This window comes from Apostichopus japonicus, chromosome 22, assembly GCF_037975245.1.
Source record: "Apostichopus japonicus isolate 1M-3 chromosome 22, ASM3797524v1, whole genome shotgun sequence".
Taxonomy (NCBI): Eukaryota; Metazoa; Echinodermata; class Holothuroidea; order Aspidochirotida; family Stichopodidae; genus Apostichopus; species Apostichopus japonicus.
The window spans coordinates 17,862,000-17,875,783 of NC_092582.1; the positions used below are offsets into that span (position 1 = coordinate 17,862,000).

A 13,784-nucleotide genomic window follows, 5' to 3' on the forward strand; every position below is an offset into this window, starting at 1 on the left:
GAAAAATCAAACAAATTTAATGGCACTATGCAACCTCATGACAAATTTGTCGTACGACGTGGGCATTTCTCTATTTCATTTTTGTTAGTTTTGCTACATGAGCGATATCAGAATGACTTTTGGGACTATTTCTCTCCTACTCCCCACCCAGAGTCTATCCGTCCTGCTTTCAGATAAGAAGCTGGAAATAATGTTCACCAATGACATAGCTCCACCCCTCCACTTCTTAATTCGTATGAAATACGATGGGTTTTTAGAGTCCGTTAGACGTCTGTGTTCTGCATTTTTCAAAGCATTGGTTTTCTCGAAGTTTGATAGAATCATGCCATAGCCCACGGGTGCAACACTCTTTCCAGGAAAGCTCTTTCCTTGTCAATGAAATATCCATTCGTTCGTTTTCTTGGATGGGCTTACTAGTATTACAAGTGTATTTCCTTGATTTCGCAACAACAGTTTGCGGGCATGAAAGCACAGCGTACATACGAGTCTGGCGCAGAGCCACATAAAAGAGGGGGCTATATCAGATTATACGTATAAATAATGTGCACACGACGGTTCTTGTCGTAGTGTGTACGTCTTGACAGGTTTTTTTAAATGATCTTCACTTGATCATTTGGTGACTTTTCATGAACAGTTAATTAAATAAGTAATTAAATATGCCTTACGTATGTTTCTCTGAACGTTTAATAGGCTGTACGTTAATCGTTAGTGTTTGCTCTGAGGAGAAATAAAACCAAATTATTTTGCCTTTACTGTGACATTTAAATGTCTAATTCAGCCCTTGTCTATGTCGGGGGGGGGGGGGGGGAGGGGAGGAGGATCCAAGCTTCTTGGAAAGTAGGCTACTTTTGAAAACTTTTAGCAATTTTAGTGTGTTAAAATCTGGAGCCAAATAGGTTTAGCATTTTTCGTCTAAGCTGTTGTAAAGGATTTGAATGTTTGGAATATTTATAGGCATGCCATCCATAATTTTGTAGCAATCCTTGTCTTCACATATTTTCTTGAAGAAATATTACCGACCACAGCTGGTTTTCGAACTTTGCCCTGTTGACATTATGAACTATGTATTCTGTTAGTCGCCAGTGCGAACCCACGAACTAGTTATTGACGTCGATCAGAGCTTTACATAAAGTTTTCAGGTATTGAACTCTGGAGACCTTTAGCCTCCATGAAGGCCAAAAAAAGCCTTGCAGTAAGATGGAGTCACATACCAAGTATGAAATGAATCCAAAATGTATTTTTCATGTTTAATTTTTTCATGCCAAGACATGCACACAAACAGCCTAGTATACTTTCACAAAAACTGGCCTGATGAGAGGAAGGGGGGGGGGGGGGAGAATCGGGTTGAAGGGAAGCTATTGATTTGGAGCCTGGGGTCAATTAGTGGGGGGCACATGGGGAGCAAGGGATAAAGAAAGAATGAATTTGAATCTTCCTAATATATTTTAAGGTAGTCAGTATTGTCCCCCAATTATGATTAGAAATTCAGATAAAGGTCACTAATGCTCGGATTATTTCAACAGGCAATCAATTATCTCCATCATTGAGACATGTGTAATTGTCTAATTGAACCCTGCTCTGTGTCTGGATATTATTCAAAGCATCAGAGCTTCTAGGAACTGAGTACTTTTGAAAACTTAATTGTAGTGATTCTCAACATGCTAAACTTTCGGGGGCCAATACTGACAAGCTTTAAAGGAAATATGATGCCCCTTGACATAGATTCAAAAAATCAAAGATTATGACTTAAATAAAGGTGTACAAGACAGTTAGATAAATTTTCAACTCCCTTTATTGAAATGTTTTTCCTTACATACAACTCCTTTTACATGGGGAGTTTATATGTCAAGTAACTTGCAAACAAAGTCAATTTTTTAATACAAACAAGGAAAATTAAGTATGAGGTGTGTTTCTCTGTTTGGGGGGGGGAGGGGGAGGGGGGGAGGTGGGGGGAGTTTCTCCACCATCATTTTCTTCACTGTAATTTTTTCATTTTTTGGTAATAAGATTACTGCATACAATGAAGGCCTACTTAAACAAAACCCTTTTTCCCCCCTCTTTTTGCAATGAAAGTGCTACGTGATACTTTTTATTTCTTACAAATATTTTGACAGGTGCAAACAAATTTAAACAGATTCATTTTCAAATTCAATACCGCATACACTGTTATATAAAGATAAATAATGACACCAGCAGAATCTATCTGGATTTCTTCCTTGACGCAAAAAAGTACTTTTTTTTCGTTACAAAAAATGATTACAACTGAAGATAACATATGGCAAAACAAGACTTATAATGACATTCTTGTAAACCCAAACAGGAAACTTTAAATTAAACAGAAATAGAGTAGAAGATGATAAAAAATATATATATAAATACAAACAGAATAGCTAATGTAGTTATGAATTTCCAGATATTCAATATGATGGTTTTTTTACAAGAAACTATGTAAGTTAGCTTAAACCTCAACCTTTGTTGCAAAGTCCTCTCACCCCCTCCCAAGGCCACCCTTCCCACCCTAGGACCTCCTTTCTGTCCCCTAAATATGTTATATGATACAGAAGTGTAGGTCTATTAATATTCCCCCTCCCCACCCCTGCCCCTTCATCTCACTTAGCTCAGTATACAGCGATTTGCTACGGTTCGTATATCATACACCTCCCCAAATATAATGGTTCTATTTACACACAACTTATAACAACGACCAGATCATGTTTCTTAAACAAACAACTAATGTAAACAAATTTATAAAATAGACAGAAGATAAAGGAATATTATTTAAACCTTTCTTAATTTAATATCAAATAAAATTGAAAACTTTTGCATTTTCATTTCAAGTTATCGAACAAAACAAAAAAAACAAAAAAAAACTTCCTCAAAGTAAATGAATGGGAAAATAGAATCTAACGCTACACATATCGTGATAAAGAGACAACCGGGGCGCTCCAGCCACGCCCGAAAAATTAATAGAGGGCACCGTCACATCGGTCCTATCCTGGTTCCACCAAACATGACAAGCACAAATTCGTCAGGCTTGCAGCTTGTGAGCACCTTGACGTGATTTTTCGCGATGTAATTCTTATTCAGAGATCATTAAGCAGTACAGACATTAGGACCGATATTACAGCGCAGTCTTTTGACCTGCTGGAGCGTCTCGTTCTTTAACCAATATATCTGTACTGGTCAATATTCAAACTTTTACTGACTCAAGTCACGTGGTTGACTTGAGGCACTGTATGATTCTCTATGGAGCAAAACATAAGCCTCCATAAATCATGAACATGAGAGGAAACAAAAAGACTTGTGAACTTGTTTAAGTCATTTCACTTTTCCAACTTCTTGAATCACGTCTTGAATCGCTACAACGATGGTAATTTGCTGATAATGGACCCAATTTCTACATCAGCGTTTAATCTTGGTGGAAACCCACTGACAATTCTTAGGTCATCAGCACTGGTCTTAAAGGTGCTGACTCTCCACATCACCTTGACCTTCATGCAAGTTCAGATTAGAGAAAACAAATAAATATTGCCTCAGTGAGGAAAAAATGTCTCACTTCTCACCTTGGTATCTTTCCTTCAATAACCATTTTTAAGGCTTATAATTATACTAAATCGGTTTGACTTTCTTTACACACAAGGCACAGGTAGATTAGAAAATGCATTCTTAAAATAAATTTGAAATTATGTTGCTATTACAGGGAATTGGCAAATTTCAACATAGGTACAAGTTATTGACTCGATTGATAGACTGATCAACGGAATGATTGAATTCCACTTTAGTCTTTGATCTGTACACGAAGATGGACAACCATCAAAGGGCAGAAATTCTTTAGAAATCTGGCCGCATATTCACCCTTAAGTTATTAGCCTTCTACGAATGCTTTTGATAGTTAACTGTGCTTGGCTTTTATCATTCATTTCAATTTGGAATTCTGTACAAGAAGGAATACCTTAGTTTATGTAGAAAGGCAAAACCTGCATTAGCAGATTCTTATCCATAGAATATGGTCACTGACATTCTTTCCTCTTCTTAATATACCATTATTTACAATTTGTAGTTAACTGCTACTTAGGTAAGCTATATGATAGATACACTGTGATAATTTTTGCAAAATATTTTTTTTTAATCTATGCTAAATCAGTTCATGAAAAAAAAAACACATTTCTTACATTTCATCTACCAATTTTTGCTAATTTATTTAGCAAAACGATAACATAAATTACGATACAGAACAATTAACAGTTGCACAGTGAAATTACAACCATCCAAGGATGAATCAGGAGAGTGTGGACTAAAGATGGCTGCACAATGTACAATTGAACATGACCTGACTCAACTAGAACTTGGTATCGTGAAAAAAAAGATATTTGTGTTCAGGATTCCCACATTTAGCCAGTATAAAGTCATTAAAGGCTTCAGTGGTGAAATCTTGACAAGTAATGTTTTCCTAACTGGCAAGCAGCGACGGTCTTGTAGCTTGCGTCAGCTCATGACTGTAGCTGTCCAGTTTCATCGAACGTCACCGATCACTAAGACATTATTTTGCATATACCCTATCGGTACTTAATTGTGTGCTTTATCAGCCTTGCAGTGTACCTAGGTTCAGTTATACAACTATGGGTCTTGAACTCATTTTATGACTTTTGAAAACTCGTAAAAACAGTCGAGGTAAGTTTTTTTATCAGTTTTTGATTGGCCAATGTGCAGCTGGATCTGAGTGTTGTGAGAATGGGGTTTGTTTGACATATTTACCAACACATTAAAATTAATTAATGTAACAACTCCAGTTGTAATTATGCAAATTAGCAAGCCATAACATAAAACACAAATTAACTGGTGTGGTTACAACATCCATTGAGATGTAGCAGGGAAAGTGCTGATTTAAGATAGACTATAGTACTATGTGAGTGAAAGTTGTAAGCATATTACCAACACAAAGTAAATGTTATTAATAAATGCAATTCATTAAAAGAGCAATTATCTAATAACAACGCCATAACATAAATGATTGTCAATTAAAAAATGCATCAATTAACCGGTGTGATTACTCATATCCACCGATAAAGCAGTAAAGTGCTGTCTAACATAGATTGTGGCTGCTAAATGAATGAGGTGTTTCTTCGTATTTCCAACACATAGTTACATTACCTAAAGTATATAATTACAAATTGCAATGGTATGATGCAAGAACCTCTGCTAAAAAACATGAAATTCAATATTTCTCAAATTTTTGGCATTGAAATTCATCACGGTATGTAAAAATGTTAATGTCACTGTGAGGGCTTACATGGCCAATTCCTACTTGTACACTTGTGAAATCGTAAACTGGTGTTAGCTCCATATACAAATAAACATAGCAACTTACAAGCATTTTTTTTCCCCCAATCAATTTACATCTACAAAACATTTTATATTTGGAATGTCTGCTTTGGCCATACATCATAACAGCCTCCAGTTCCAGATGACAACAATCGTTCAAAAATATGTAGATTTGTAGAAACTTATTATAGACTTATTTTCCATAGTACTTGCTAATGATGAAACAGAGATTCTTAAATGCTGTGAGATGTGATCATTACATAGACTTGACTTTCCAGTTGTTCTTTTCATCTAAAAAGCCAAGTTTTTCATTAATGTTGTTGACAAAGCACATCACTTCAGAGCATTGTTTATGCAAAGTAATCGTACCTGATAAAGCGGCCTGTAAATCACATGACTTGGAAGATGAAAAGCATTTAACTGAATCTCAAGTATGTCATGGGAGGATATTACATCCGGAGAGAGAGAGGGCGATGTTTCTCAATCTCCATCTGTAACACCTCCATGCACCTGGTGGCGCAACCACCATTTTGGAGTGAGTGGCTTAAATGTTATGTCACCCATGGAGGTGTTTCTCATCACTCCTCTGAGAAATTTTGGTAAAACGGAGCAGGTTTAGATGCAAAATGGTACCATATTGTGCAACTTTTGAAAAGTATTTTAGGTTGCACCATACATGATACATGTTATAATATTTACATGCTTTACACTAGCAATTTTGTGCTTTAGTCTGTCATTCAGTGGATGAAATGAGAGGAGGGAGGGGAGGGGGGGGGGGAGAGAGGGGCAAGGGATCAACAATGGTTGAAATCCAATGCCACTTGTCCTTGACAAATTTGTAATACATGGTAACGAGACATGTAGTATGGGGCCATATATATTGAGCTTTTCATGTCTTCCGGGGGGCTGACCGAACGATCTTTTTGATAGTCAAGACACTGTGATTTGTAATCCCCTCATCTCACACTCCTCAAACCATGAATGAAGTATGAAATATAGAAACAAACCTGGCCTGCTAGAAGTGGCATTTTAATGGTTTACTGGATTATGATCATATGTTTGTGCAAGCTTACAGTCACACATTAAGTAGTATTATTGATGTGAATCGAAATGTTAGATTGGGAACTTTCTTTAAATTTAACAAGAGAGAGAGAGTAAATCAGTGTACGGGCATTGGAGGAATGAAATTTGAATAGTTTAAAATATTTCCAAAAAACCCAAATAGATTGATGAATTTAATTTAATCAATGTAATATTTCTCTTGCAAAATGATGGATAACTCATAAATGAACTATTTCAACAGGTATTAATATAAGATATTGTAACTTAGAGAGCCCTGCATTATCAATTCCTCTATTTATTTCAAATTATTAATAACTTGATGTAAAAAAAAAAATCATAATTTTTTTGAGAATTATTGATTTTCTGAAATTTTGATTAGTAATTCATTTTTGTAGATAATCCAGAAATTACTCTGATATTATAATATCAAAAAAAAAAACATGGCGTTGCAAATGGCGAATATATCTTCAGACAGATCTTGAAGTTGTACTGGTACGCGGTACATTACTGAGACCAATTCCATGACAGAAGTAACAATAATCTCTCCAACCGAATCAAAATAATCTTCATATTATTACTATTACCAGACTAATGCTATATTGATAATTGGAACATAATCAACAAATGCACCTGTTGACTTCTACTATCCTATCATCTTTGTACAAGATGTTCCAGCCCATACCAAACAGATATTCCATTCTTCCCGAAAATTCTCACTCACGATCCGCGATATAACTTCCATTCAGTCTTCACCTGTTGATGGAATGGCCATCTGTCTTCAATTTCTCTTGTTCCCAAAACCAATTTCTGCCTGTAAAAGCAAAAAAAAAAAAAAAACATATCTTCATTAGGAAACATGATCGTTGCATAAATTAAACGGATATTGTAACTCATTACACTGACTTGAAAAATTGCTTCTTATATTCCTTTAAACAAAGTTGACTTTCAATTGAAGCCCGGGTCTTGAAATACGAGAGGGGCACAGCAACACTTTGATGCTAAAACTTGTGTTGGTTTTTCGTTGAATACAAGGCATTTTTGAGAAAAAACCTATACAAATAATAGAAAACAGGAACCATCCATGAAAAACTTTGTAAATCCGTTTGTCTAGAATTTTATGTATCTGGCAGCTGCTTAATAGCTGTGCTCTGGCACAAATATCTCTGGATTTTCTTTTTTGGGGGGACTATTTCTGAGATGCTGATTCAGTAATTGTCAACGGTGCCGTCGGCAAATTCCGAAACCTGATTTAAGCTGTCGAACAAGGATGTTTACTGAATCACAGAAGACATGACTGAGTGCTTTTTGGTGAAAAGAGCAACACAAAGCCACCAAAACCACAGAGCAGCCCATAGAGACATGCCAGACTTATCACCACATAGATAAGAACATTCAAAACATTTAGCCACTTTTGGAAAGATACCCTGAATGAACAAAAATGTTTACTAAGTTGTGAAATTAAAGTCTTGATTCAAGGATGACTTACATGCCATCAATTCCATATAAAAGAGATTGTGTGATGCTACTGGTTTTGTAAAATTCTGAAAAGTAAAATTGTAATTTTTTTCAAGTTTTATAGCTAATAAGGGCATAACCAATCACCATTACAATGCAGTAATACTTCTATCACTCAAAGTTTGCTAAACAAATTGAAAAACCAATGTGAGTTACATCTGATTTCATCTGCCAAACTCCAATTTTAAACCACAACCATTGGGGCTACAGTACCTCCAGGTCCTCTTGTGACATGTTAGCTTTCATAAATTGTGTCGAATCTAAGAGAAGCAGTTAAGAATAAAAACAATTTACTCACCATAAATCACTGGCTTATGTTTCACTGGATGCATTTTGTGAAACATTGGACTCTGTTATGTTGGTTTCTTCCTCTGATGGAGCTAATATTTCTCCTATTTCGTCTTGACCCACTACTGTTTCCTGTGATACTTCCATGGTCATGGCTTCATCTGGCTTGGGTTGATTTTCTGCTTGGGTTACACTATCCCCTTCTTTAACAATGTCTGCAGGAGGGTCCTTGGGTTGATTTTCTGCTTGGGTTACACTATCCCCTTCTATAACAATGTCTGCAGGAGGGTCAGGGATGGAACCTGCAGTGCTCTCGTTAATCTCCTCCACTACGACGTCACCCTGCATGAGTGGAACGTTTCCGGGTCCATCGAATCCAGCGCTTTCACTGGATTCGGCGATGATGGTACCTTGTTTGGGGTCGTCAATAACGACAGCTCCTTCAATGACTTCCACCACTGTGGACTCACCCATTTCAATTGGCATTTGGTCTACCTCAGAAACAGAGATGGCTTCTGGTGTTGACAAGTCTTGGTTGGAGGCAACGTCAATTTCAGAACTTAGAGCCTGAGGTATCGTGGTTACCTGAATGTTCTCGGGACTTACATCCTTAGCCTGGCTTCCATCCTCAGAGGTGAGAGTTACTTTGTAAGTGAAGTGTTCCGGTTCATCCCCAGGGACTGTCGCCTCTGATGTGCTGTTGTTCGCCTCCTTTTCGCTTGCAGCTTCGGCGGGTGCATGTTCTTGCTGTTGACCGTCCTGGTGGCCCTGTGCTTGCTCCACGGTCCCTGTTGTTACAGTTACATCTTCTATCGGCGGCTTGTTGTCTCCCTGGCTTACCTCCGTGACTTGGATCTGTTGCATTACCTGCTCGGCTGAGATGTCGTGATAAACCGGACCGTCCACCTCCACCACATCGGTCACCTCCACTATTTCTTCCTTGGCGTCCTTGGCAGGTACGACGGAGACCTCACCTGTGTCAGAGATGTGAATCAGAGGCAATATCTCTTCCCTGCCATCGTTACTCGTGTGTTTCTCGGCGCCGGCCATGGTCAACTGCTCGAGCACCCCGGAGGCAGGTGTCGACTTGCTGAGAGAGACCGGGGTCTGATGTACTGCGATGTTAGACTGCGATACGTCCCGCTTCTCCCCCGGCGTGACACGTATCACGTTGACGACTGTGGGTTGCCTGGTGTTCTTCGATACTGGGACAACGTTCACTATCGTCGTCTTCTGGTTGAAACCCGGAGCAGAGGTCGACGTTACAGTAGTGTCAAAGGTCGAGGGGAAGCTGTTGCAGGCCACAGGATATTGCCGACTCTGGCCGACTTCTGAAGCAGAGACAATCTCCACCGTGGTCGCCACCTCTCCCCCGTCATGTACCTGAGCTGTCGTAAGCGTGTCCAGTCCTCCCGCAGTCGGGAGCTCAGACGACGTCACCACCACAGTGTTCTCTGTCCCTGTCACGGGGATGCTGGTGCCGACCGGATTCGCAGTCTCGGTCCTGTAAGTAGCGATGTCGGTAGCCATAGTGAGAGCCACGTTGATGACGTCTCTCGGGACTGACGAAAGGTCACCGGAGAAGACTACTTCCGAGGGATCAAACTCATCCTTGACCTCCACCGTCACCATCTCCCCGTCGTGGGTGACCTCTGTCTCGATGATCTCCGACTGGTCCACCACGTGCTCTACGTAGCTGACCGTCACCTCCTCCTCGGCCACGGGGACGTCCTGTACGGGAATGATCTTCCCATAAACCTCCTCGTACAGCTGCTTCCACTCTCGGAATTCGTCCGTCTCCTCCCCACTCTCTTTGGCCAAAAGCTGACGGTGAAACTGTTCCTTCCTGTCCTTCTCCAGTCGGCTCTCAAACAACTCCAGGCTGATGATCGACTGGGCGGGTCTGAGGGCAGCGATCCGGTTGGCTTCCTCCAGTTCCCTTTCCTTTCGGAGTTTGTCCAGTAGGAGGTCCTCGATCACGTCCTTGCTGACTGGGTAGATTCCGACCTTCCTGAAATTCCTGATGATGACCTCAGGCTGGTCGAGCTGCGGCCAGGCTTTACCCACGATCCGTGCGGCGTTCTTGGCGGAGACCGGGACCAACGGGTGCGATTTGTTCCACATTGCGGCCTCCCGGTCCCACGCTACTCTCAGCATGTCCTCGGGAATCGGACAGACAATGTCTGCAATCGACGGGAGTATTCTGAACATGTGCACGTCGTTCTGCTGGGCGGTTACGAAGACGTCGACGTCTATGTGCCCCTCCGGGCAATCCAGGAGAAGCGCCACCGGTCTCTCTGGACCGACGTTGGGTAGGAAATGATTCTCCAACCAATCGCTGTACATCGTCTTGGACGCACTGCCCATCTGAGTGAAGAGTTGGCCGGATGAGAGAGGTGAACCCACCAGAGGATCCCACGTCGACGGAACACAATGACCCCTGAACACAAAGAACGGCGGAATGACGTGGCCGGCCGCATTTCCACTCACAATACAGGTGCAAACTTTATCTCGGACCACAGAAGCGATGTCCACGGTGCCATTGGAGGACGCAGAGTGGCTGCTACTGGTGGACAGATCGATGGCCACAAAGTGCCAAATCTTTTCTGGTCTGTCGATGATGTCGAGACATCTGAGAAAAGTGTCTAACTCCCCATACCAGCCTTTGAGTACTGACTCGGTGTATTTTTGACTTCTCGTCATCATCATACTCGACACGGTCTTGACCTTGGGGTTTCTACGGACAAAGGCTTTATACCAACTCATCGAGGGCTTGTCGTCCGTGAAGGGATTGTCACGTTTATCCTGCTTCAAAAAGTTTTGCACCGTGTTTCGTAGACTTCCAGATGAAACTGGGAAGCCTCTCTCTGACATTGTATTTATCCATGTGGTAAGTTTATCTTCCTCTGCTCTGGACAGGACGGGTGGTGGACCGTTTCTGCCATCAATTCTGACGGTCCCCTTCAGCCTTCTGTACAGTTTGTCGGCGTGGATGCGCCACTTGAAGGCTGCCTTCTGAACTGAGGTAACTTCGCCCGACCTGACTTCCTCTATTGCAAATTTGATACGGTCGATCTCGTCGATTCCTCTGGTTGGCGAATCGGGTCTGCTCTCTCGGTCCATACCCTTCCTTTTGAAGGAAGCCGACGTACTTCGCAGATCTTCCTCAATACGCCTCGACTTTTTGGACGATTTCCTACTTTTGCCCTTTTTACCAGAGATACTGACATCACGACCCTTCCTCGCAAATACTATGGTCAGACCCTTGCCACTGGTTTCAGGAGGCTCCTGCTTGATCTTTTGACGTGTTCTCTTTCTCGGGGGGGACACGCTACGTTCGGGACTTGGATCAGGTGATGCCAAAGGGATGGTGCTTTTTCTTCTGGGACTTAACTGCCTTGTCGGCTTCCTTGGTTTCTTTTTCTTTCCAACTTTCTTTGGAATCTCAATGCCGACATAGTCTGTTTCAAAGAGCTTATTTGGCTTTTTGGTCGTCCTAGTTTTAACCATGATGAACAGATTCTGGAAAAAGAACAAAGATGGGATTAGTTTTAGTTATGTGTTCAATTTTCAAATTTCTTTAGCTAATGGGAAGTGGCAAAGAAATATAAAACAGAAAAAGTAAACATAATGTTAGTTGAAACTGTACTGTACAGCCCTTTGCATATATTGCAAAAGAACATTTGTCATAAAGTTGCTCATGAGCAAGTAGGTAAAACTTTAAAAATCAATCCTATTGTTGACTACAGTAGATACAGTCTTCTGCAGCTGAAAAAGCTTATGTTTCCATGTTGATGGGTTCTCTGGAATTTAGATGTATATGTTCTATGAAGAGTGGACTATATCAAAATGATTCTTGTCAGTCTTCACTGTCATACATTCACCGTTTATATCTTCTGCATGCAATGTCAATGTGTCATAGATAGCTATACAATTTCAGAGTTGGAAAAATAAGCCCACGTTATTCATTTATAATACCTACACATACAGACTTACCAAGATGCATGGAGCATGTGTCAGCTAAACATGTAAGTCATCAAACCAGCATCTCTATTGTCACGCCGAATTAGGGTAAGCATAATAATAACAATGTAACATATACGCTAAGACTGCATAGCTGTACACAATACTATGCTACACACAATGCAAGTAATAATACTATCAACTTAGGCCTGCTTTTAACTTGGTCAAGGATTGCTCAAATTACGACGTTAATACAGTGAAAGACTGTTAACATAATATTAATCATTTACAATAGAAACCCCTTAAGGAATTCGTTACCAAATTGTCTAGTTTTGTCTTGTGTATTGTAATAAGAAAGGACACTCTTGTGTTACAGAATGCTGGACTTCATACCGGAACTTTCGCATAACTCGGCCATATTGTATATACATGCGCTGTAAACAGTACGACACGACAGTGTTGTCAGATATCCCTGTAAAATAGGCCTTGGCCTAGGCCTGTTGCGTAGGGGGAGAATTACTAGTGTTTTTCTGTCCTTAATATCACATTTAAGGCATCAGACATTACGGTCAAACATACCTGAATTCACATTCATAGAGATTACCTCGGATCTCGAGATTTTACATCCAAGGATTTTGAAAGCGTAGCAGTTGAGCGAAATTCTTACTCCGGATCACGCAAGTCGTATAGTGCTGTTGCTGTTGATTGTATAGTGTTTGGCGTTTCATGGCGCGAATAAAATTGAGGGCGCTCTGCAAAATTATGCTTAAACCAAGCTTTCTTGGGGGCCCAGCAGAGGGAAATTGCTGAGGATTATTGCTGCATGGGTTGTAGTTTTAACTATAACAATAGATTTACAACCAAGTGAACAAAGCTAAACGTGCCCTTTACAATCTATTGAGTAAATCTTGTAACCCACAGCTACTTTTGGATGAACAAGTTCAGCTGTTTCATCAACTGGTTCTGCATGTTCTACTCTATTTGTTATATATTTGGGGCTTCGATAATTTTAGCCAAGTTGAAGTTTTTCATAAAATTCTGTCAACAAATTCTAAAACTTCATAAGTATCAGTGAGGCAAGAATAATTATATTTTCAGTATAAATTGTCGCATATGATGAGCAAGTGCCTTGGGGTTCTCCACGATCACACTATTTATTCCTTTCCTTGGTTAATTAAATTTAGTAAAGGTATTTTTTGAAAAAACCGATATGTCGTATGCTTGGAATCTGTCTAACAAAGATCATTACTCTTCTGACCTTATATTGTCCCAAACACGGTTAATTTAAGTAAAGCAATTAATTTAAGACTAAGTGATATTTATGAAACAGATTGTCTCGCCGATGTAAATAGTAATCCACATTGTAAAGTTTATATCATTTAAGAACAACCTGAATTCGAAAAGTATCTGCGGAATCCCTCGATTTACAGAACCGTAACTATATTTAAGCAAATATCGCTGCGGAAATACTAATATTGCGATCGTGTCGACACGATCACGTGGAAGATATCAGGATATTGTATTTCATGATCGAGTATGTAATTTATGTCAACTAGACGATCCAGCATCAGCGTTTTTTGGTCGGTTGAAGTCTTACCTTACTGGGAGAAGCGGTCAGACTCAAAGAGTCATTT

General features: G+C 40.1%; 1 protein-coding gene across 2 annotated transcripts; it reads right to left on the minus strand.

Annotated features, from left to right (window-relative positions):
* Window positions 1-1,774: 1,774 nt before the first annotated feature.
* Window positions 1,775-12,877, minus strand: LOC139963460 (uncharacterized). Of its 2 annotated transcripts, none has more exons than XM_071964241.1 (3): window positions 12,755-12,877; window positions 8,198-11,709; window positions 1,775-7,195 (listed from the first exon to the last, which is right to left on the minus strand). In XM_071964241.1, exon 2 carries the CDS (start codon window positions 11,695-11,697, stop codon window positions 8,212-8,214), a length of 3,486 nt encoding a protein of 1,161 aa, XP_071820342.1. In that variant the 5' UTR covers window positions 11,698-11,709; window positions 12,755-12,877; the 3' UTR covers window positions 1,775-7,195; window positions 8,198-8,211. The 2 variants fall into 2 exon arrangements, with proteins under 2 accessions (XP_071820342.1, XP_071820341.1); XM_071964240.1 differs by having other exon boundaries at window positions 12,730-12,871.
* Between the last annotated feature and the right edge of the window lie 907 nt (window positions 12,878-13,784).